Raw genomic sequence first — 22,148 nt, forward strand, 5'->3', positions numbered from 1 at the left:
TGACCTTCTGCACCTAGCCTGGCACAGCAGTCGACCCATGGCACCTGCAGGGTCTGTCCCGTGACCTCCTGCACCTAGCCTGGCACAGCAGTCAACCCATAGCACCTGGGTCTGCCCCATGACCTCCTGCACCTAGCCTGGCACAGCAGTCAACCCGTGGCACCTGCTGGGTCTGTCCCTGATCGCCTGAGGGCTGCACCTAGCCTGGCACAGCAGTCAACCCGTGGCACCTGCTGGGTCTGTCCCGTGACCTTCTCCTCCTGCACCTAGCCTGGCACAGCAGTCAACCCATGGCACCTGCTGGGTCTGTCCCGTGACCTCCTCCTGCACCTAGCCTGGCACAGCAGTCAACCCACGGCACCTGCTGGGTCTGTCCCGTGACCTCCTCCTGCACCTAGCCTGGCACAGCAGTCAACCCATGGCACCTGCAGGGTCTGTCACGTGACCTCCTCCTGCACCTAGCCTGGCACAGCAGTCGACCCGTGGCACCTGCAGGGTCTGTCCCGTGACCTCCTCCTGCACCTAGCCTGGCACAGCAGTCGACCCGTGGCACCTGCAGGGTCTGTCCCGTGACCTCCTCCTGCACCTAGCCTGGCACAGCAGTCGACCCGTGGCACCTGCAGGGTCTGTCCCGTGACCTCCTCCTGCACCTAGCCTGGCACAGCAGTGAACCCGTGACACCACCTGGGTCTGTCCCGTGACCTCCTCCTGCACCTAGCCTGGCACAGCAGTCAACCCATAGCACCTGGGTCTGTCCCGTGACCTCCTCCTCCTGCACCTAGCCTGGCACAGCAGTCAACCCGTGGCACCTGGGTCTGTCCCGTGACCTCCTGCACCTAGCCTGGCACAGCAGTCAACCCATGGCACCTGGGTCTGTCCCGTGACCTCGTGCACCTAGCCTGGCACAGCAGTCAACCCATGGCACCTGGGTCTGTCCCGTGACCTCGTGCACCTAGCCTGGCACAGCAGTCAACCCATAGCACCAGGGTCTGTCCCGTGACCTCGTGCACCTAGCCTGGCACAGCAGTCAACCCATGGCACCTGGGTCTGTCCCGTGACCTCCTGCACCTAGCCTGGCACAGCAGTCGACCCATGGCACCTGGGTCTGTCCCGTGACCTCCTGCACCTAGCCTGGCACAGCAGCGAACCCATGGCACCTGGGTCTGTCCCGTGACCTCCTGCACCTAGCCTGGCACAGCAGTCAACCCGTGGCACCTGGGTCTGTCCCGTGACCTCCTGCACCTAGCCTGGCACAGCAGTCAACCCATGGCACCTGCAGGGTCTGTCCCGTGACCTCCTCCTGCACCTAGCCTGGCACAGCAGTCAACCCATGGCACCTGCTGGGTCTGTCCCCTGACCTCCTCCTGCACCTAGCCTGGCACAGCAGTCGACCCGTGGCACCTGCTGGGTCTGTCCCGTGACCTCTTCCTGCACCTAGCCTGGCACAGCAGTCAACCCGTGGCACCTGGGTCTGTCCCGTGACCTCCTGCACCTAGCCTGGCACAGCAGTCAACCCATAGCACCTGGGTCTGTCCCGTGACCTTCTGCACCTAGCCTGGCACAGCAGTCGACCCATAGCACCTGCAGGGTCTGTCCCGTGACCTCCTGCACCTAGCCTGGCACAGCAGTCAACCCATAGCACCTGGGTCTGTCCCGTGACCTTCTGCACCTAGCCTGGCACAGCAGTCGACCCATGGCACCTGCAGGGTCTGTCCCGTGACCTCCTGCACCTAGCCTGGCACAGCAGTCAACCCATAGCACCTGGGTCTGCCCCATGACCTCCTGCACCTAGCCTGGCACAGCAGTCAACCCGTGGCACCTGCTGGGTCTGTCCCTGATCGCCTGAGGGCTGCACCTAGCCTGGCACAGCAGTCAACCCGTGGCACCTGCTGGGTCTGTCCCGTGACCTTCTCCTCCTGCACCTAGCCTGGCACAGCAGTCAACCCATGGCACCTGCTGGGTCTGTCCCGTGACCTCCTCCTGCACCTAGCCTGGCACAGCAGTCAACCCACGGCACCTGCTGGGTCTGTCCCGTGACCTCCTCCTGCACCTAGCCTGGCACAGCAGTCAACCCATGGCACCTGCAGGGTCTGTCACGTGACCTCCTCCTGCACCTAGCCTGGCACAGCAGTCGACCCGTGGCACCTGCAGGGTCTGTCCCGTGACCTCCTCCTGCACCTAGCCTGGCACAGCAGTCGACCCGTGGCACCTGCAGGGTCTGTCCCGTGACCTCCTCCTGCACCTAGCCTGGCACAGCAGTCGACCCGTGGCACCTGCAGGGTCTGTCCCGTGACCTCCTCCTGCACCTAGCCTGGCACAGCAGTGAACCCGTGACACCACCTGGGTCTGTCCCGTGACCTCCTCCTGCACCTAGCCTGGCACAGCAGTCAACCCATAGCACCTGGGTCTGTCCCGTGACCTCCTCCTCCTGCACCTAGCCTGGCACAGCAGTCAACCCGTGGCACCTGGGTCTGTCCCGTGACCTCCTGCACCTAGCCTGGCACAGCAGTCAACCCATAGCACCTGGGTCTGTCCCGTGACCTTCTGCACCTAGCCTGGCACAGCAGTCGACCCATAGCACCTGCAGGGTCTGTCCCGTGACCTCCTGCACCTAGCCTGGCACAGCAGTCAACCCATAGCACCTGGGTCTGTCCCGTGACCTTCTGCACCTAGCCTGGCACAGCAGTCGACCCATGGCACCTGCAGGGTCTGTCCCGTGACCTCCTGCACCTAGCCTGGCACAGCAGTCAACCCATAGCACCTGGGTCTGCCCCATGACCTCCTGCACCTAGCCTGGCACAGCAGTCAACCCGTGGCACCTGCTGGGTCTGTCCCTGATCGCCTGAGGGCTGCACCTAGCCTGGCACAGCAGTCAACCCGTGGCACCTGCTGGGTCTGTCCCGTGACCTTCTCCTCCTGCACCTAGCCTGGCACAGCAGTCAACCCATGGCACCTGCTGGGTCTGTCCCGTGACCTCCTCCTGCACCTAGCCTGGCACAGCAGTCAACCCACAGCACCTGCTGGGTCTGTCCCGTGACCTCCTCCTGCACCTAGCCTGGCACAGCAGTCAACCCATGGCACCTGCAGGGTCTGTCACGTGACCTCCTCCTGCACCTAGCCTGGCACAGCAGTCGACCCGTGGCACCTGCAGGGTCTGTCCCGTGACCTCCTCCTGCACCTAGCCTGGCACAGCAGTCGACCCGTGGCACCTGCAGGGTCTGTCCCGTGACCTCCTCCTGCACCTAGCCTGGCACAGCAGTCGACCCGTGGCACCTGCAGGGTCTGTCCCGTGACCTCCTCCTGCACCTAGCCTGGCACAGCAGTGAACCCGTGACACCACCTGGGTCTGTCCCGTGACCTCCTCCTGCACCTAGCCTGGCACAGCAGTCAACCCATAGCACCTGGGTCTGTCCCGTGACCTCCTCCTCCTGCACCTAGCCTGGCACAGCAGTCAACCCATGGCACCTGCTGGGTCTGTCCCGTGACCTCCTCCTCCTGCACCTAGCCTGGCACAGCAGTCAACCCGTGGCACCTGCTGGGTCTGTCCCTGATCGCCTGAGGGCTGCACCTAGCCTGGCACCGTGGCGATGTGTGTGTGTGTGGGGGGGAGTCAGGGCACCTCATTCACACCGCGAGAATCTGATGGGCCACAAAGCTCCTTGTCACCGATGTGACCGGGTACCCCCCCTGCCCCCCCCCCTCTTGCCCCCCCCTCCTGCCCCCCCCCTCTCCCCCCCCCTCTTGCCCCTCCCTGTTACCCCTCCCTCTTAATTCCCCCCCTCTTGCCCCCCCCCCTTTTGCCCCCCCCTCTTGCCCCCCCCCTCTTGCCCCCCCCTCTTGCCCCCCCCCCTCTTGCCCCCCCCCCTCTCCCCCCCCCCTCTCCCCCCCCCTCTTGCCCCTCCCTGTTACCCCTCCCTCTTAATTCCCCCCCTCTTGCCCCCCCCCCTTTTGCCCCCCCCTCTTGCCCCCCCCCTCTTGCCCCCCCCTCTTGCCCCCCCCCCTCTTGCCCCCCCCCCTCTCCCCCCCCCTCTCCCCCCCCCTCTTGCCCCTCCCTGTTACCCCTCCCTCTTAATTCCCCCCCTCTTGCCCCCCCCCCTTTTGCCCCCCCCTCTTGCCCCCCCCCTCTTGCCCCCCCCCCTCTCCCCCCCCCTCTTGCCCCTCCCTGTTACCCCTCCCTCTTAATTCCCCCCCCCCTCTTGCCCCCCCCTCTTACCTCCCCCCCCTTCCCCCCCCCCCAGGATCGCGTCACGCCTGGGGCGCCACACCAAGTGGCTGATTGGCGTCACGTACCGCGCGCTGGGCGGGGAGCGCATGGGCGGCTCGGGAGCCTGCGTCATCGTGTCCAACCACCAGAGCTCGCTCGACTTCCTGGGTGAGGGGGTGGGGGGTGAGGGGGGCTGGGGGGGTGGGGGGGTGGGGGGGGTGACGTGGGGGGGGGTGACGTGGGGGGGGGTGACGTGGGGGGGGGTGAGGGGGGGGGTGACGTGGGGGGGGGGGGTGTGACGCGTGTGTGTATGTGTGTGACGCACACGTGTTCGTGTGCTTGACGGTCACGTGTTCGTGTGCTTGAACTGCGCCATGACGTCTGACCCCACCAACTGACCCCACCACCTGACCCCTGACCCCACCACCTGACCCCCAGGCATGATGGAGTTCCTGCCGGAGCATGGTGTGCTGGTGACCAAGCGGGAGATCATGCTGTACACGGCCTCACCATCTGACCCCTGACCCCACCACCTGACCCCTGACCCCACCACCTGACCCCACCACCTGACCCCACCACCTGACCCCTGACCCCACCACCTGACCCCTGACCCCGCCACCTGACCCCCAGGCATGATGGAGTTCCTGCCGGAGCGTGGCGTGCTGGTGGCCAAGCGGGAGATCATGCTCTACACGACCCCACCACCTGACCCCTGACCCCACCACCTGACCCCTGACCCCACCACCTGACCCCTGACCTCGCCACCTGACCCCCAGGCATGATGGAGTTCCTACCGGAGCGTGGCGTGCTGGTGGCCAAGCGGGAGATCATGCTGTACACGGGCCCCTTCGGCCTGGCCTCTTACCTGTGCGGCACCCTCTTCATCGACCGCAGGGACCCCGACCGGGCCAAGGAGGCCGTCGCCAAGTTCGCGCACTCCCTGCTGCCTCAAGACGTACGGGCCCACGCTGACAGAGACTCATAGACTCGTCACGCAGAGACCCATAGACTCATCGACTCACACACAGACTCATAGACTCATTGACTTACACACAGACTCATAGAATCACCACACAGAGACTCATAGACTCATTGACTTACACACAGACTCATAGAATCACCACACAGAGACTCATAGACTCATTGACTTACACACAGACTCATAGAATCACCACACAGAGACTCATAGACTCATTGACTTACACACAGACTCATAGAATCACCACACAGAGACTCATAGACTCATTGACTCACACACAGACTCATAGAATCACCACACAGAGACCCATAGACTCATCACACAGAGACTCATAGACTCATCACACAGAGACTCATAGACTCATCACACAGAGACCCATAGACTCATCACACAGAGACTCATAGACTCATCACACAGAGACCCATAGACTCTTCACACAGAGACCCATAGACTCACCACACAGAGACCCATAGACTCTTCTAACAGAGACTCATAGACTCATTGACTTACCCATGTCTCCCCGTGTCCCCCCCCCCGTGTCTCCCCCCCCCCCCCCGTGTCACCCCCCGTGTCTCCCCCCCCCCCGTGTCTCCCCCCACCCCCCCGTGTCTCCCCCCACCCCCCCGTGTCTCCCCTCCCCGTGTCTCCCCTCCCCGTGTCTCCTCCCCCGTGTCTCCCCCTCCCCCCCGTGTCTCCCCCCCCCCCGTGTCTCCCCTCCCCCCGTGTCTCCCCTCCCCCCGTGTCTCCCCTCCCCGTGTCTCCCCTCCCCGTGTCTCCTCCCCCGTGTCTCCCCCCCCCCCGTGTCTCCCCCCCCGTGTCTCCCCTCCCCGTGTCTCCCCCCCCGTGTCTCCCCTCCCCCCGTGTCTCCCCTCCCCCCGTGTCTCCCCTCCCCGTGTCTCCCCTCCCCGTGTCTCCTCCCCCGTGTCTCCCCCCCCCCGTGTCTCCCCTCCCCGTGTCTCCTCCCCCGTGTCTCCCCTCCCCGTGTCTCCTCCCCCGTGTCTCCCCCCCCCCCGTGTCTCCCCCCCCCGTGTCTCCCCTCCCCCCGTGTCTCCCCTCCCCGTGTCTCCCCTCCCCCCGTGTCTCCCCCCCCCCCCGTGTCTCCCCCCCCCGTGTCTCCCCTCCCCCCGTGTCTCCCCTCCCCGTGTCTCCCCTGCCCGTGTCTCCTCCCCCGTGTCTCCCCTCCCCGTGTCTCCCCGTGTCTCCCCCCCCGTGTCTCCCCCCCCCCCCGTGTCTCCCCTCCCCCCCCCCCCGTGTCTCCCCTCCCCCCGTGTCTCCCCTCCCCGTGTCTCCCCTCCCCGTGTCTCCTCCCCCGTGTCTCCCCCCCCCCCGTGTCTCCCCTCCCCGTGTCTCCCCGTGTCTCCCCCCCCCCCGTGTCTCCCCTCCCCGTGTCTCCCCCCTCCCCCGTGTCTCCCCCCCCCCCGTGTCTCCCCTCCCCCCGTGTCTCCCCTCCCCGTGTCTCCCCTCCCCGTGTCTCCTCCCCCGTGTCTCCCCCCCCCCCGTGTCTCCCCTCCCCGTGTCTCCCCTCCCCCCGTGTCTCCCCTCCCCGTGTCTCCCCTCCCCCCGTGTCTCCCCTCCCCGTGTCTCCCCCCCCCCCGTGTCTCCCCTCCCCCCGTGTCTCCCCTCCCCGTGTCTCCCCTCCCCGTGTCTCCTCCCCCGTGTCTCCCCCCCCCCCGTGTCTCCCCTCCCCATGTCTCCCCGTGTCTCCCCCCCCCCCGTGTCTCCCCTCCCCGTGTCTCCCCCCTCCCCCGTGTCTCCCCCCCCCCCCGTGTCTCCCCTCCCCCCGTGTCTCCCCTCCCCGTGTCTCCCCTCCCCGTGTCTCCTCCCCCGTGTCTCCCCCCCCCCCGTGTTTCCCCCCCCTCCCCGTGTCTCCCCTCCCCGTGTCTCCTCCCCCGTGTCTCCCCCCCCCCCGTGTCTCCCCCCCCCCCGTGTCTCCCCTCCCCGTGTCTCCCCGTGTCTCCCCCCCCCCCCGTGTCTCCCCTCCCCGTGTCTCCTCCCCCGTGTCTCCCCCCTCCCCCGTGTCTCCCCCCCCCCCGTGTCTCCCCTCCCCGTGTCTCCCCGTGTCTCCCCCCCCCCGTGTCTCCCCTCCCCGTGTCTCCTCCCCCGTGTCTCCCCCCCCCCCCCGTGTCTCCCCTCCCCGTGTCTCCTCCCCCGTGTCTCCCCCCCCCCCGTGTCTCCCCTCCCCCCGTGTCTCCCCTCCCCGTGTCTCCCCTCCCCGTGTCTCCCCTCCCCGTGTCTCCTCCCCCGTGTCTCCCCCCTCCCCCGTGTCTCCCCCCCCCCCCGTGTCTCCCCCCCCCCCGTGTCTCCCCTCCCCCCGTGTCTCCCCTCCCCGTGTCTCCCCTCCCCCCGTGTCTCCCCTCCCCGTGTCTCCCCTCCCCGTGTCTCCCCTCCCCGTGTCTCCTCCCCCGTGTCTCCCCCCTCCCCCGTGTCTCCCCCCCCCCCGTGTCTCCCCCCCCCGTGTCTCCCCTCCCCGTGTCTCCTCCCCCGTGTCTCCCCCCCCCCCGTGTCTCCCCTCCCCGTGTCTCCTCCCCCGTGTCTCCCCCCCCCCCGTGTCTCCCCTCCCCCCGTGTCTCCCCTCCCCGTGTCTCCCCTCCCCGTGTCTCCCCTCCCCGTGTCTCCTCCCCCGTGTCTCCCCCCTCCCCCGTGTCTCCCCCCCCCCCGTGTCTCCCCCCCCCCCGTGTCTCCCCTCCCCGTGTCTCCCCTCCCCGTGTCTCCTCCCCCGTGTCTCCCCTCCCCCCGTGTCTCCCCCCCCCGTGTCTCCCCACCCCCCCGTGTCTCCCCCCCCCCGTGTCTCCCCCCCCCCCGTGTCTCCCCCCCCCCGTGTCTCCCCCCCGTGTCTCCCCCCCGTGTTTCCCCCCCCGTGTCTCCCCCCCCCCCGTGTCTCCCCCCCGTGTTTCCCACCCCCGTGTCTCCCCCCCCCCCCGTGTCTCCCCCCCGTGTCTCCCCCCCCCCCCGTGTCTCCCCCCCCCCCCCGTGTCTCCCCCCCCCCCGTGTCTCCCCCCCGTGTTTCCCCCCCCCGTGTCTCCCCCCCCCCTCGTGTCTCCCCCCCCCCGTGTCTCCCCCCCCCCGTGTCTCCCCCCCCCCGTGTCTCCCCCCCCCCCCCGTGTCTCCCCCCCGTGTCTCCCCCCCCCGTGTCTCCGTCCCCGTGTCCCAGCTCCGCCTCTGGATGTTCCCGGAGGGGACCCGTAACCACGGCAACGACCTCCTGCCCTTCAAGCGTGGAGCCTTCCACCTGGCGGTGCAGGGACAGGTAACCAGACCACGCCCCCAACCACAGAGGCCACGCCCTCAACCTCACAGACCACACCCCCAATCACAGACCACGCCCCCAATCACAGACCACGCCCCCAACCACAGACCACGCCCCCAACCGCAGGTCACGCCCCCAACCGCAGGGTACCCGTAACCATGGCGCCTTCCACCTGGCGGTGCAGGGACAGGTAACCAGACCACGCCCCCAACCACAGAGGCCACGCCCCCAATCACAGACCATGCCCCTGCCACAGTTCACGCCCCCAACCACAGAGACCACGCCCCCAACCACAGAGACCACGCCCCCAACCTCACAGACCACGCCCCCCAACCTCACAGACCACGCCCCCAACCTCACAGACCACGCCCCCAACCTCACAGGCCACGCCCCCAACCACACAGACCACGCCCCGAGCCTCACAGACCACGCCCCCAACCTCGCAGACCACGCCCCCAACCTCACAGACCACGCCCCCAACCTCACAGACCACGCCCCCAGCCTCACAGACCACGCCCCCAACCTCGCAGACCACACCCCCAATCACACAGACCACACCCCCAACCTCACAGACCACACCCCCAACCACACAGACCACACCCCCAACCTCACAGACCACGCCCCCAGCCTCACAGACCACGCCCCCAACCTCACAGACCACACCCCCAACCACACAGACCACGCCCCCAACCTCGCAGACCACACCCCCAACCTCGCAGACCACACCCCCAACCACACAGACCACGCCCCCAACCTCGCAGACCACACCCCCAACCACACAGACCACACCCCCAACCACACAGACCACACCCCCAACCTCACAGACCACACCCCCAACCACACAGACCACACCCCCAACCACACAGACCACACCCCCAACCTCACAGACCACACCCCCAGCCTCACAGACCACGCCCCCAACCTCGCAGACCACACCCCCAACCACACAGACCACGCCCCCAACCTCGCAGACCACACCCCCAACCTCGCAGGCCACACCCCCAACCACACAGACCACGCCCCCAACCACACAGACCACGCCCCCAACCACACAGACCACGCCCCCAACCACACAGATCACACCCCCAACCTCGCAGACCACGCCCCCAACCACACAGACCACGCCCCCAACCTCACAGACCATGCCCCCAACCACACAGACCACGCCCCCAACCTCACAGACCACACCCCCAACCTCACAGACCACGCCCCCAACCTCACAGACCACGCCCCCAACCACACAGATCACACCCCCAACCTCACAGACCACACCCCCAACCACACAGACCACGCCCCCAACCTCGTAGACCACACCCCCAATCACACAGACCACGCCCCCAACCTCACAGACCATGCCCCCAACCACACAGACCACGCCCCCAACCTCACAGACCACACCCCCAACCTCACAGACCACACCCCCAACCTCACAGACCACGCCCCCAACCTCACAGACCACGCCCCCAACCTCGTAGACCACACCCCCAATCACACAGACCACACCCCAACCTCACAGACCACGCCCCCAACCTCCCAGACCACGCCCCCCAACCTCACAGACCACGCCCCCAACCTCACAAACCACGCCCCCCAACCTCACAGACCACGCCCCCAACCTCGCAGGCCACACCCCCAATCACACAGACCACACCCCAACCTCACAGACCACGCCCCCAACCTCACAGACCACGCCCCCCAACCTCACAGACCACGCCCCCAACCTCGCAGGCCACACCCCCAACCTAACAGACCACGCCCCCAACCTCGCAGGCCACGCCCCCCAACCTCACAGACCACGCCCCCCAACCTCGCAGGCCACACCCCACAACCTCACAGACCACGCCCCCAACCTCGCAGGCCACGCCCCCCATCCTCACAGACCACGCCCCCAACCTCGCAGGCCACACCCCCAACCGCAAACCACGCCCCTCCCCCCCAACCACACGACAACTGACGATGGGTTGCCGTGACAACTGTGCCGGGCTAGGGGGCCGTGCATAAATGACGTCACGCACCTAGGGGGGGGGTGGGGGGTCAGACATTTGTGACGATGTGTGACGAAGGGAGGGGGGTGGGAGGTTTGAGAAATGTGACGTCACATCAAAATTGCGCAACTTTTATAAATAAATACAGACAACACCTTCTACTTAATTAAATAGACTTTTTTAATAAACGTTTTCTCCTACAACATCAGAGTGCAGCGCCGCGTTAAACACGCACTACAATGACAATAGTTTAAAGCGATTTGAAGCGTGTTTTATTTTATTTTTTTGGGGGGCGGGGCAGAGCTTTGTGACGTCATATTTTACGGGGGGGGGGGGGTCTGACTTTTGTGACGTCATGTGACGAAGGCGGGGGGGGGGTCAAAAAACGTACACAACCGCGTGACGTCATTTATGGACGGGCCCTTACACACACACACACACAGCCATGTGACTGATGACTCAACGACTATTTGCCAAATGTAGCCTTCCTTTGCGCGGCGGTAAATATTTTTTTTTGTTTCATATTTTTTTTGGGGGGGGGGGGGGCGGGCAGAGCTTCGTGACGTCATATTTGAGGGGGGGGGGGGCCTGACTTTTTGTGACGCCGTGTGACGTCATTTATGGACGGCCCCCCCTAGGTTCCCATCGTGCCGGCCGTGTTCTCCAACTACAGCAGCTTCTACAGCAAGGAGAAGCAGATCTTCAAGCCGGGTGCGGTGAAGTATGGTCGAACGAGCCCCCCCCCCACCACCCACCACCCCCACCACCCCCCCCCCCCGGGCCACGAGCAAGGGGAGGTGCCTATAGAGGCAATTTCCCCTGGGGCCCCTGGGGCAATTGTTAATGCCCCTGGGACAATTGTTAGTGCCCCTGGGGCAATTGCTACTGCCCCTAGGACAATTGTTAGTGCCCCTGGGGCAATTGCTACTGCCCCTAGGGCAATTGCTACTGCCCCTGGGGCAATTGCTAGTGCCCCTGGGGCAATTGCTAGTGCCCCTGGGGCAATTGTTAGTGCCTCTGGGACAATTGTTAGTGCCCCTGGGGCAATTGCTAGTGCCCCTAGGACAATTGTTAGTGCCCCTGGGGCAATTGCTAGTGCCCCTAGGACAATTGTTAGTGCCCCTGGGGCAATTGCTAGTGCCCCTAGGACAATTGCTAGTACCCCTGGGGCAATTGCTACTGCCCCTAGGACAATTGTTAGTGCCCCTGGGGCAATTGCTAGTGCCCCTAGGACAATTGTTAGTGCCCCTGGGGCAATTGCTAGTGCCCCTGGGGCAATTGCTAGTGCCCCTGGGGCAATTGCTAGTGCCCCTAGGACAATTGTTAGTGCCCCTGGGGCAATTGCTACTGCCCCTAGGACAATTGTTAGTGCCCCTGGGGCAATTGCTAGTGCCCCTAGGACAATTGCTAGTGCCCCTGGGGCAATTGCTAGTGCCCCTAGGACAATTGTTACTGCCCCTAGGACAATTGTTAGTGCCCCTAGGACAATTGTTAGTGCCCCTGGGGCAATTGCTACTGCCCCTAGGACAATTGCTAGTGCCCCTGGGGCAATTGCTACTGCCCCTAGGACAATTGCTAGTGCCCCTGGGGCAATTGCTACTGCCCCTAGGACAATTGCTAGTGCCCCTGGGGCAATTGCTACTGCCCCTAGGACAATTGTTAGTGCCCCTGGGGCAATTGCTACTGCCCCTAGGACAATTGCTAGTGCCCCTAGGACAATTGCTAGTGCCCCTGGGGCAATTGCTAGTGCCCCTAGGACAATTGCTAGTGCCCCTGGGGCAATTGCTAGTGCCCCTAGGACAATTGCTAGTGCCCCTGGGGCAATTGCTACTGCCCCTAGGACAATTGTTAGTGCCCCTGGGACAATTGTTAGTGCCCCTGGGGCAATTGCTACTGCCCCTAGGACAATTGCTAGTGCCCCTGGGGCAATTGCTAGTGCCCCTAGGACAATTGCTAGTGCCCCTGGGGCAATTGCTAGTGCCCCTAGGACAATTGCTAGTGCCCCTGGGGCAATTGTTAGTGCCCCTGGGGCAATTGCTAGTGCCCCTGGGGCAATTGCTAGTGCCCCTAGGACAATTGCTAGTGCCCCTGGGGCAATTGCTAGTGCCCCTAGGACAATTGCTAGTGCCCCTGGGGCAATTGCTAGTGCCCCTAGGACAATTGCTAGTGCCCCTGGGGCAATTGCTAGTGCCCCTAGGACAATTGCTAGTGCCCCTGGGGCAATTGCTAGTGCCCCTAGGACAATTGTTAGTGCCCCTGGGGCAATTGCTAGTGCCCCTAGGACAATTGCTAGTGCCCCTGGGGCAATTGTTAGTGCCCCTGGGGCAATTGTTAGTGCCCCTAGGACAATTGTTAGTGCCCCTGGGGCAATTGCTAGTGCCCCTAGGACAATTGTTAGTGCCCCTGGGGCAATTGCTACTGCCCCTAGGACAATTGCTAGTGCCCCTGGGGCAATTGTTAGTGCCCCTGGGGCAATTGTTAGTGCCCCTAGGACAATTGTTAGTGCCCCTGGGGCAATTGCTAGTGCCCCTAGGACAATTGTTAGTGCCCCTGGGGCAATTGCTACTGCCCCTAGGACAATTGCTAGTGCCCCTGGGGCAATTGCTACTGCCCCTGGGGCAATTGCTAGTGCCCCTGGGGCAATTGCTAGTGCCCCTGGGGCAATTGCTAGTGCCCCTGGAGCAATTGCTAGTGCCCCTGGGGCAATTGTTAGTGCCCCTGGGGCAATTGCTAGTGCCCCTGGGGCAATTGCTAGTGCCCCTGGGGTAATTGCTAGTGCCCCTGGGGCAATTGCTAGTGCCCCTGGGGCAATTGCTAGTGCCCCTAGGACAATTGCTAGTGCCCCTGGGGCAATTGCTAGTGCCCCTGGGGCAATTGCTAGTGCCCCTGGGGCAATTGCTAGTGCCCCTGGGGCAATTGCTACTGCCCCTGGGGCAATTGTTAGTGCCCCTAGGACAATTGCTACTGCCCCTGGGGCAATTGCTTGTCTGTGTGTCTGTGTCTGAGTGTCTGTGTGTGTGTCCGTGTGTGTGCGTGTGTGTATGTCTGTGTGTGTGTATATGTATGTCTGTGTGTGTGTCTGTGTGCGTCTCTGTATGTATGTCTGTGTGCGTGTGTCTGCGTGTCTGCGTGTCTGCGTGTCTGTGCGTGTGTCTGTGTGTGTGTGTATATGTATGTTTGTGTGCGTCTCTGTGTGTGTGTCTGCGTGCGTGTCTGCGTGCGTGTCTGCGTGCGTGTCTGCGTGCGTGTCTGCGCGCGTGTCTGCGTGCATGTCTGCGTGCGTGTCTGCGCGCGTGTCTGCGCGCGTGTCTGCGCGCGTGTCTGCGCGCGTGTCTGCGCGCGTGTCTGCGCGCGTGTCTGCGCGCGTGTCTGCGTGCGTGTCTGCGCGCGTGTCTGCGCGCGTGTCTGCGTGCGTGTCTGCGTGTGTGTCTGCGTGCGTGTCTGTGTGTCTGCGTGCGCGTCTGCGTGCGTGTCTGCGTGCGTGTCTGCGTGTCTGCGTGCGTGTCTGTGTGTCTGCGTGCGTGTCTGCGTGCGTGTCTGCGTGCGTGTCTGCGTGTGTGTCTGCGTGCGTGTCTGTGTGTCTGCGTGCGTGTCTGCGTGCGTGTCTGCGTGCGTGTCTGCGTGTCTGCGTGCGTGTCTGTGTGTCTGCGTGCGTGTCTGCGTGCGTGTCTGCGTGCGTGTCTGCATGTCTGCGTGCGTGTCTGCGTGCGTGTCTGCGTGCATGTCTGCGTGCGTGTCTGCGCGCGTGTCTGCGTGTGTGTCTGCGTGCGTGTCTTCGTGCGTGTCTGCGTGCGTGTCTGCGCGCGTGTCTGCGCGCGTGTCTGCGTGCGTGTCTGCGTGCGTGTCTGCGTGCGTGTCTGCGTGCGTGTCTGCGCGCGTGTCTGTGCGTGTGTCTGCGTGCGTGTCTGCGTGCGTGTCTGCGCGCGTGTCTGTGTGTGTGTCTGTGTGTGTGTCTGCGTGCGTGTCTGCGTGCGTGTCTGCGTGCGTGTCTGCGCGCGTGTCTGCGCGCGTGTCTGTGTGTGTGTCTGCATGCGTGTCTGCGTGCGTGCGTGTCTGCGCGCGTGTCTGCGCGCGTGTCTGCGTGCGTGTCTGCGCGCGCGTGTCTGCGTGCGTGTCTGCGTGCGTGTCTGCGTGTCTGCGTGCGTGTCTGCGTGCGTGTCTGCGTGTGTGTCTGCGTGCGTGTCTGCGTGCGCGTCTGCGTGCGTGTCTGCGTGCGTGTCTGCGTGCGCGTCTGCGCGTAGGCACCATCACGCTCACCGTGCTGCCCCCCATCTCGACGGAGGGTCTGGGCGCCAGCGACGTGGGGCCGCTGGCTGACCGCGTGCGCGACGCCATGATGGACGTGCTGCGCGCACAAGCCGGCAAGAGCAAGGAGGACTAGCACGGATCGGGGCGGGCGCCGGCTAATGGGCGGGCGGGTGTCGGGTCAAAGGTCAAAGGTCGAGCGCCCGGAGGGAGGGGGAGAGATGCTGCCCCCCCCCCCCCACGCTGACCCCCCCCCCCACACTGCCCCCCCCCACACTGCCCCCACCACGCTGCCCCCCCCCCCCCACACTGCTCCCCCACCGTGAGGGGGCAGGGGGGGGTAACGGAACCGCGGGTAGAGTTGATGAGATCGCAGTGGGGACCAGGCCCAGATAAAAACCGGATTCGTTTGATTACAGGGTTATCAGACCCACAGAGACCCGTAGAGACCCATAGAGACCCACAGAGACCCATAGAGACCCATAGAGACCCATAGAGACCCACAGAGACCCATAGAGACCCACAGAGTCCCACAGAGACCCACAGACACCCACAGACCCCCAGAGACCCATATAGACCCACAGAGACCCCCAGAGACCCCCAGAGACCTACAGAGACCCATAGAGACCCAAAGAGACCCACAGAGACCCACAGAGACCCATATAGACCCATATAGACCCCCAGAGACCCCCAGAGACCTACAGAGACCCATAAAGACTCATAGAGACCCACAGAGACCTACAGAGACCGACAGAGACCCATCGACACCCACAGAGACACCACAGAGACCCACAGAGACCCACAGAGACCCACAGAGACACCACAGAGACCCACAGAGACCCACAGAGACCCACAGACACCCACAGAGACACCACACAGACCCACAGAGACCCACAGAGACCCACAGAGACCCACAGAGACACCACACAGACCCACAGAGACCCACAGAGACCCACAGACACCCACAGAGACCCACAGAGACACCACACAGACCCACAGAGACCCACAGAGACCCACAGAGACCCATAGAGACCCACAGAGACACCACAGAGACACCACACAGACCCACACAGACCCACAGAGACCCACAGAGACCCACAGACACCCACAGAGACCCACAGAGACACCACACAGACCCACAGAGACCCACAGAGACCCACAGAGACCCACAGAGACCCATAGAGACCCACAGAGACACCACAGAGACACCACACAGACCCACAGAGACCCACAGAGACCCACAGACACCCACAGAGACCCACAGAGACACCACACAGACCCACAGAGACCCACAGAGACCCACAGAGACCCACAGAGAACCACAGAGACCCACGGAGACCCATTGAGACCCACAGAGACACCACAGAGACACCACAGAGACACCACACAGACCCACAGAGACCCACAGAGACCCACAGAGACCCATAGAGACCCACAGAGACACCACAGAGACACCACACAGACCCACAGAGACCCACAGAGAAGCAACGTCGCGTATCTGACCTGAACATCACTGCCTGAACGTCACGTATCCGACCTGTGACCTCCTCCCCTTCCCCACCACCCTGTACCGTAATTACATATCAAATAATGATGATGATGCTACCGTTATTATCGATCGATCGATCAGCGTGCATACACCAATGTGCCTTGGGACGAGTTTGTGTTAATCGTGGACTGATGCGGAGGATGGAACGCCCGGAGAGACAGAGAGAGAGAGATGGGGATACGTGGATTTAGATGAATCATCACTGATTTTTTATCCACCAGTGGACAGAACACGGTGATTCGGACGTGAACTTTCAGAGTGGGGGGTGGTGGTGTGGTGTGTGTCTGCGTGGTCGCGATCACGTTTTTTGTTTTTTTTTCTCCCCGGTAAAGTCACGTGGGGAAGGAAACAAATGAAAACAAGTCATGTTCTTGCATCTTTCGGTAAAGTGACGTAGAAGGGAAATAATAATTAAATAATAAGAATATTAAATTATTAAATTATCACGACGTTTCGACCGCAACACAAGCGATCGTCATCGGGTGTGAGATCCACAGTGAAAAAATGTGAAAAAAATTATATAAAAAAAAAATTCTTGCTGTGGATTCCACACCTGATGATGATTGCTTGTGTTGCGTTCGAGAGGTCGCGAGAATTTAATAGTTTTATAATTTTTTTTATTTTATTATTTCCCTTCTACGTCACTTTACCGAAAGAACCAAGAAGATGAAGCTTTAAATGAAAACAACTCAATTAAATCACGACGTTATGGGGGGGGTGGGGTGCCCCCCCTACCTTGGCTCCTCCCCCTACCTTGGCTCCTCCCCCCTACCTTGGCTCCCCCCCCCTACATTGGCTCCTCCCCCCTACATTGGCTCCCCCCCCCATACATTGGCTCCTCCCCCCTACATTGGCTCCCCCCCCCTACCTTGGCTCCTCCCCCCTACATTGGCTCCCCCCCCCATACATTGGCTCCTCCCCCCTACCTTGGCTCCTCCCCCCCTACCTTGGCTCCTCCCCCCTTACCTTGGCTCCTCTCCCCCATATCTTGGCTCCTCCCCCCTACCTTGGCTCCTCCCCCCTACGTTGGCCCCTCCCCCTACCTTAGCTCCTCCCCCTACCTTGGCTCCTCCCCCTACCTTGGCTCCTCCCCCCTACCTTGCCCCCCCCCCCCCGTCTTACCCTATAAATCGAGTTTCTCTATTAGATCTCTCACCTTGGCTCCCCCCCCTACCTTGGCTCCTCCCCCCTACCTTGGCTCCTCCCCCCTACCTTGGCTCCCCCCCCCCCCGTCTTACCCTATAAATCGAGTTTCTCTATTAGATCTCTCACCTTGGCTCCCCCCCCCTACCTTGGCTCCTTCCCCCTACCTTGGCTCCTCCCCCCTACCTTGGCTCCTCCCCCCTACATTGGCCCCTCCCCCTACCTTGGCTCCTCCCCCCTCCCTTGGCCCCTCCCCCTACCTTGGCCCCTCCCCCCTACCATGGCTCCTCCCCCCTACCATGGCTCCTCCCCCCTACCTTGGCCCCTCCCCCCTACCTTGGCCCCTCCCCCTACCTTGGCTCCTCCCCCCTACCTTGGCCCCTCCCCCTACCTTGGCCCCTCCCCCCTACCATGGCTCCTCCCCCCTACCATGGCTCCTCCCCCCTACCTTGGCCCCTCCCCCCTACCTTGGCCCCTCCCCCTACCTTGGCCCCTCCCCCCTACCATGGCTCCTCCCCCCTACCTTGGCTCCTTTCCCCTACCTTGGCCCCTCCCCCTACCTTGGCCCCTCCCCCTACCTTGGCTCCTCCCCCTACCTTGGCCCCTCCTCCTACCTTGGCCCCTCCCCCTACCTTGGCCCCTCCCCCTACCTTGGCTCCCCCCCCCCGTCTTACCCTATAAAGTAGAGTTTCTCTCTTCGCTCTCTTCACTAACTACGCTGATTTTGGCTGTAAAGGTTCCACCTGCAGAAGGACGCTTGTGTTGCCTCCGAAACGTCGCGATTTTAAAAAAAAAAATCATTTATTTTATTTTTGACTTGCCAAAGCGTGTGAATCTTCGCAGTCACGAAAGCTTTCAATCGAGAATGCAATCACGTTGGCTACGTGTACCCCCCCTTTGCAAGTGAGTGGTACGGTCTGGTCTGTAGTTGTTTGGTAACGAGGGCCAAACCAATTGCTGTGGGGGTGGGTGGGGGGAGTATTAGGTCTGCTGGGGCTTGCACTACTGTTGTTGATTGTGTGAATAAAATCGTCGATGTGAGTTGAAATTCTAGTGGAGGATGGGTGAGCGGACGCACATCATCATCATTACCATCATCACCATCATCATCATTACCATCATCATCACCATCATCATTATCAACATCATCTACATCATCACCAATATCGTCAACATCATTTCCATCATCATCACCAACATCATCATCACCATCATCACCAACATGATCATCATCACCAACATCATCATCACCAACCTCATCATCATCACCAACATCATCATCATCATTACCATCATCATCACCATCATCATCAACATCATCACCATCATCACCAACATCATCATCATCACCAACCTCATCATCATCACCAACATCATCATCACCACCAACATTATCATCACCAACATCATCATCATCACCACCAACATCATCATCACCACCACCTCCACCATCACCAAACCCATCACCAACACTAACCACCTCCACCATCACCAACCTCATCATCATCACGATCACCACCTTTACCATCACTACCACCTCCACCATCACCAACCCCATCATCATCACTACCACCACCTGCACCTAGCCTGGCACATCAGCCGAACCCACGACACCCGCCAGTGACCTCCTGCACCTAGCCTGGCACAGCAGTCGACCCCCATGGCACCACATTGGTCCGTCCCGTGACCTCCTCCTGCACCAAGCCTGGCACAGCAGTCAACCCACGGCACCTGCAGGGTCTGTCCCGTGACCTCCTCCTGCACCTAGCCTGGCACAGCAGTCGACCCGTGACACCACCTGGGTCTGTCCCGTGACCTCCTCCTGCACCTAGCCTGGCACAGCAGTCGACCCGTGACACCACCTGGGTCTGTCCCGTGACCTCCTCCTGCACCTAGCCTGGCACAGCAGTCGACCCATGGCACCACCTGAGTCTGTCCCGTGACCTCCTCCTGCACCTAACCTGGCACGGCAGTCAACCCATAGCACCTGGGTCTGTCCCGTGACCTCCTCCTGCACCTAGCCTGGCACAGCAGTCAACCCACGGCACCTGCAGGGTCTGTCCCGTGACCTCCTCATGCACCTAGCCTGGCACAGCAGCAATCAACCCACGGAACCTGCAGGGTCTGTCCCGTGACCTCCTCCTGCACCTAGCCTGGCACATCAGTCGTCACCGGACGAGTGTGGATTGTTGTCGCGTCCGCAGTGAGTGCAGATTGTGGCTGGCCGAGGAAGGAAGTGGAACTCAAAGAGCCCCAGACGTCACGCGGTGTTTGTCAGCAAACACAAGAACGAGGATGTTGTTGTGTATCTAACACGGGGTGAGCAATTCTAAGAACGTCGTGGTAGGCGTGTTAAGTAGTGGTAGTAGGAGGTGGTGGTCGTAAGTTATTGTAATTATAGTTAAGTAATAGCAGTGAAGAGTTGTAGTATAGTAGTAATCAGCAAGTAATTATACATCGTGTTGATGGTGATGTTATTGTGGCCTGCAGTGTGACTGAGTGAGTGGGTGAGTGGGTGGGTGAGAGGGTGAGTGAGCGGGTGAGTGGGTGAGAGGGTGAGTGGGTGAGTGGGTGGGTGAGAGGGTGAGAAGGTGAGTGGGTGAGTGGGTGTGTGAGTGGGTGAGAGGGTGAGAGGGTGAGTGAGCGAGTGGGTGAGTGAGTGAGTGGGTGGGTGGGTGAGTGAGTGAGTGCATGGGTGAGTGAGTGGGTGAGTGAGTGAGTGCATGGGTGAGTGAGTGGGTGAGTGAGTGAGTGAGTGGGTGAGAGAGTGGGTGAGAGGGTGAGTGAGTGGGTGAGTGGGTGAGTGAGTGAGTGAGTGGGTGAGTGAGTGGGTGAGTGAGTGAGTGGGTGAGTGGGTGAGAGGGTGAGTGGGTGGGTGAGTGGGTGAGAGGGTGAGTGAGTGGGTGAGTGGGTGGATGAGAGGGTGAGTGAGTGGGTGAGTGAGTGGGTGAGAGGGTGAGAGGGTGAGTGGGTGAGTGAGTGAGTGGGTGAGTGGGTGGGTGAGTGAGAGGGTGAGTGAGTGGGTGAGTGAGTGGGTGAGTGAGTGGGTGAGTGAGTGAAGGGGTGGGTGAGTGAGTGAGTGGGTGAGTGAGTGGGTGAGAGGGTGAGAGGGTGAGTGGGTGAGTGGGTGGGTGAGAGGGTGAGAGGGTGAGTGAGTGAGTGAGTGAGTGGTGAGTGAGTGGGTGAGTGGGTGAGAGGGTGAGTGAGTGAGTGAGTGAGTGGTGGGGTGAGTGAGTGAGAGGGTGAGTGAGTGAGTGAGTGGTGGAGTGAGTCAGTGAGAGGATGAGTGAGTGAGTGAGTGGGTGAGAGGGTGAGTGAGTGGGTGAGTGGTGGAGTGAGTGAGTGAGAGGGTGAGTGAGTGGGTGAGTGGGTGAGTGGGTGGGTGAGAGGGTGAGTGAGTGGGTGAGTGAGTGGGTGAGTGGGTGAGTGAGAGAGTGAGAGGGTGAGTGGGTGAGTGGGTGGGTGAGAGGGTGAGTGAGTGGGTGAATGAGTGAGTGGGTGAGTGAGTGGGTGAGTGAGAGGGTGAGTGGGTGAGTGAGTGGGTGAGAGGGTGAGTGGGTGGGTGAGAGGGTGAGTGAGTGGGTGAGTGGGTGAGTGAGTGGGTGGGTGAGTGGGTGAGTGGGTGAGAGGGTGAGTGAGTGGGTGAGTGGGTGAGAGGGTGAGTGGGTGGGTGAGTGAGTGGATGAGAGGGTGAGTGGGTGAGTGAGTGGGTGAGTGAGTGAGAGGGTGAGTGGGTGAGTGAGTGGTTGGGTGAGTGAATGAGTGGGTGAGTGGGTGGGTGAGTGAAGGGGTGAGAGGGTGAGTGGGTGGGTGAGTGAGTGAGAGGGTGAGTGAGTGGGTGAGTGGGTGGGTGAGTGAGTGAGTGGGTGAGTGGGTAGGTGAGTGAGTGAGTGGGTGAGTGGGTGGGTGAGTGGGTGGGTGAGTGAGTGGGTGAGTGAGTGGGAGGGGGAGGGTTTGAGAAATGTGACGTCACATCAAAATGCGCAACTTTAAATAAACATAGACAACACGTTCTACTTAATTAAATAGACTTTTTAATAAATGTCTTCTCCTACAACATCAGAGTGCAGCGCCACATTAAACACACACTACAATGACGATATTTTAAAGCGATTTGAAGCATGTTTTATTTTATTTTTTTGGGGGGCGGGGCAGAGCTTTGTGACGTCATATTTTACGGGGGGGGGGGGGGTCTGACTTTTGTGACGTCATGTGACGAAGGCGGGGGGGGGGTCAAAAAACGTACACAACCGCGTGACGTCATTTATGGACGGGCCCTTACACACACACACAGCCATGTGACTGATGACTCACCGACTATTTGCCAAATGTAGCCTTCCTTTGCGCGGCGGTAAATATTTTTTAGGTAAAAAAAAAATAAACAAAAAATATTTGCGGTTGCCACGGCAACCGAACGCAAATCCGCAAGCTTGTCCAGCGAGCGCCTATTTATTTAAATTTTAATTTAAAAAAAAACCTTAACAAGGCCGCTCTGTGTACGCTTTTATTTATTTAACACAAATAAAGCCCCCCTCCCTCCCTCGTGCGTGGTGTTATGGTGTCAGCAAGAAGTTAACGTTACATTATTTAGCAATTAAAATTCACATTTAAATTAATTTCATTTAAATACGCTAACCCGGTGCAAGCGGGATTCGAACCCGCGAGGGCATCAGAGGCGCCCCTCCGCTCACTGCATTGTCGTTAAAACCACCCCGCCCCCTCCCCCCCAAACGTAATGGAACAGTCCAGAACCTCGTATACTTCAACGTGGACGCAACCAACTGGGGCAGGTAAAA

The 22,148-nt window shown here is 61.6% G+C and overlaps 1 protein-coding gene across 3 annotated transcripts in view; it reads left to right on the forward strand.

The window, feature by feature from the left end:
• LOC144952568 (1-acyl-sn-glycerol-3-phosphate acyltransferase alpha-like) overlaps nucleotides 1-17,265 on the forward strand; it is a 32,874-nt gene extending 15,609 nt beyond the window's left edge. For all 3 annotated transcript variants that reach the window (XM_078883035.1, XM_078883034.1, XM_078883032.1), the window contains exons 3-7: nucleotides 4,239-4,372; nucleotides 4,981-5,159; nucleotides 8,335-8,430; nucleotides 11,054-11,126; nucleotides 14,657-17,265. In XM_078883035.1, coding sequence (XP_078739161.1) covers nucleotides 4,239-4,372; nucleotides 4,981-5,159; nucleotides 8,335-8,430; nucleotides 11,054-11,126; nucleotides 14,657-14,796 — 622 coding nt within the window. In that variant the 3' untranslated portion in view covers nucleotides 14,797-17,265. The remainder of the gene's footprint in view (nucleotides 1-4,238; nucleotides 4,373-4,980; nucleotides 5,160-8,334; nucleotides 8,431-11,053; nucleotides 11,127-14,656) is intronic.
• Nucleotides 17,266-22,148: the final 4,883 nt, after the last annotated feature.

This window comes from Lampetra fluviatilis, chromosome 68, assembly GCF_964198595.1.
Source record: "Lampetra fluviatilis chromosome 68, kcLamFluv1.1, whole genome shotgun sequence".
Classification (NCBI taxonomy): domain Eukaryota; kingdom Metazoa; phylum Chordata; class Hyperoartia; order Petromyzontiformes; family Petromyzontidae; genus Lampetra; species Lampetra fluviatilis.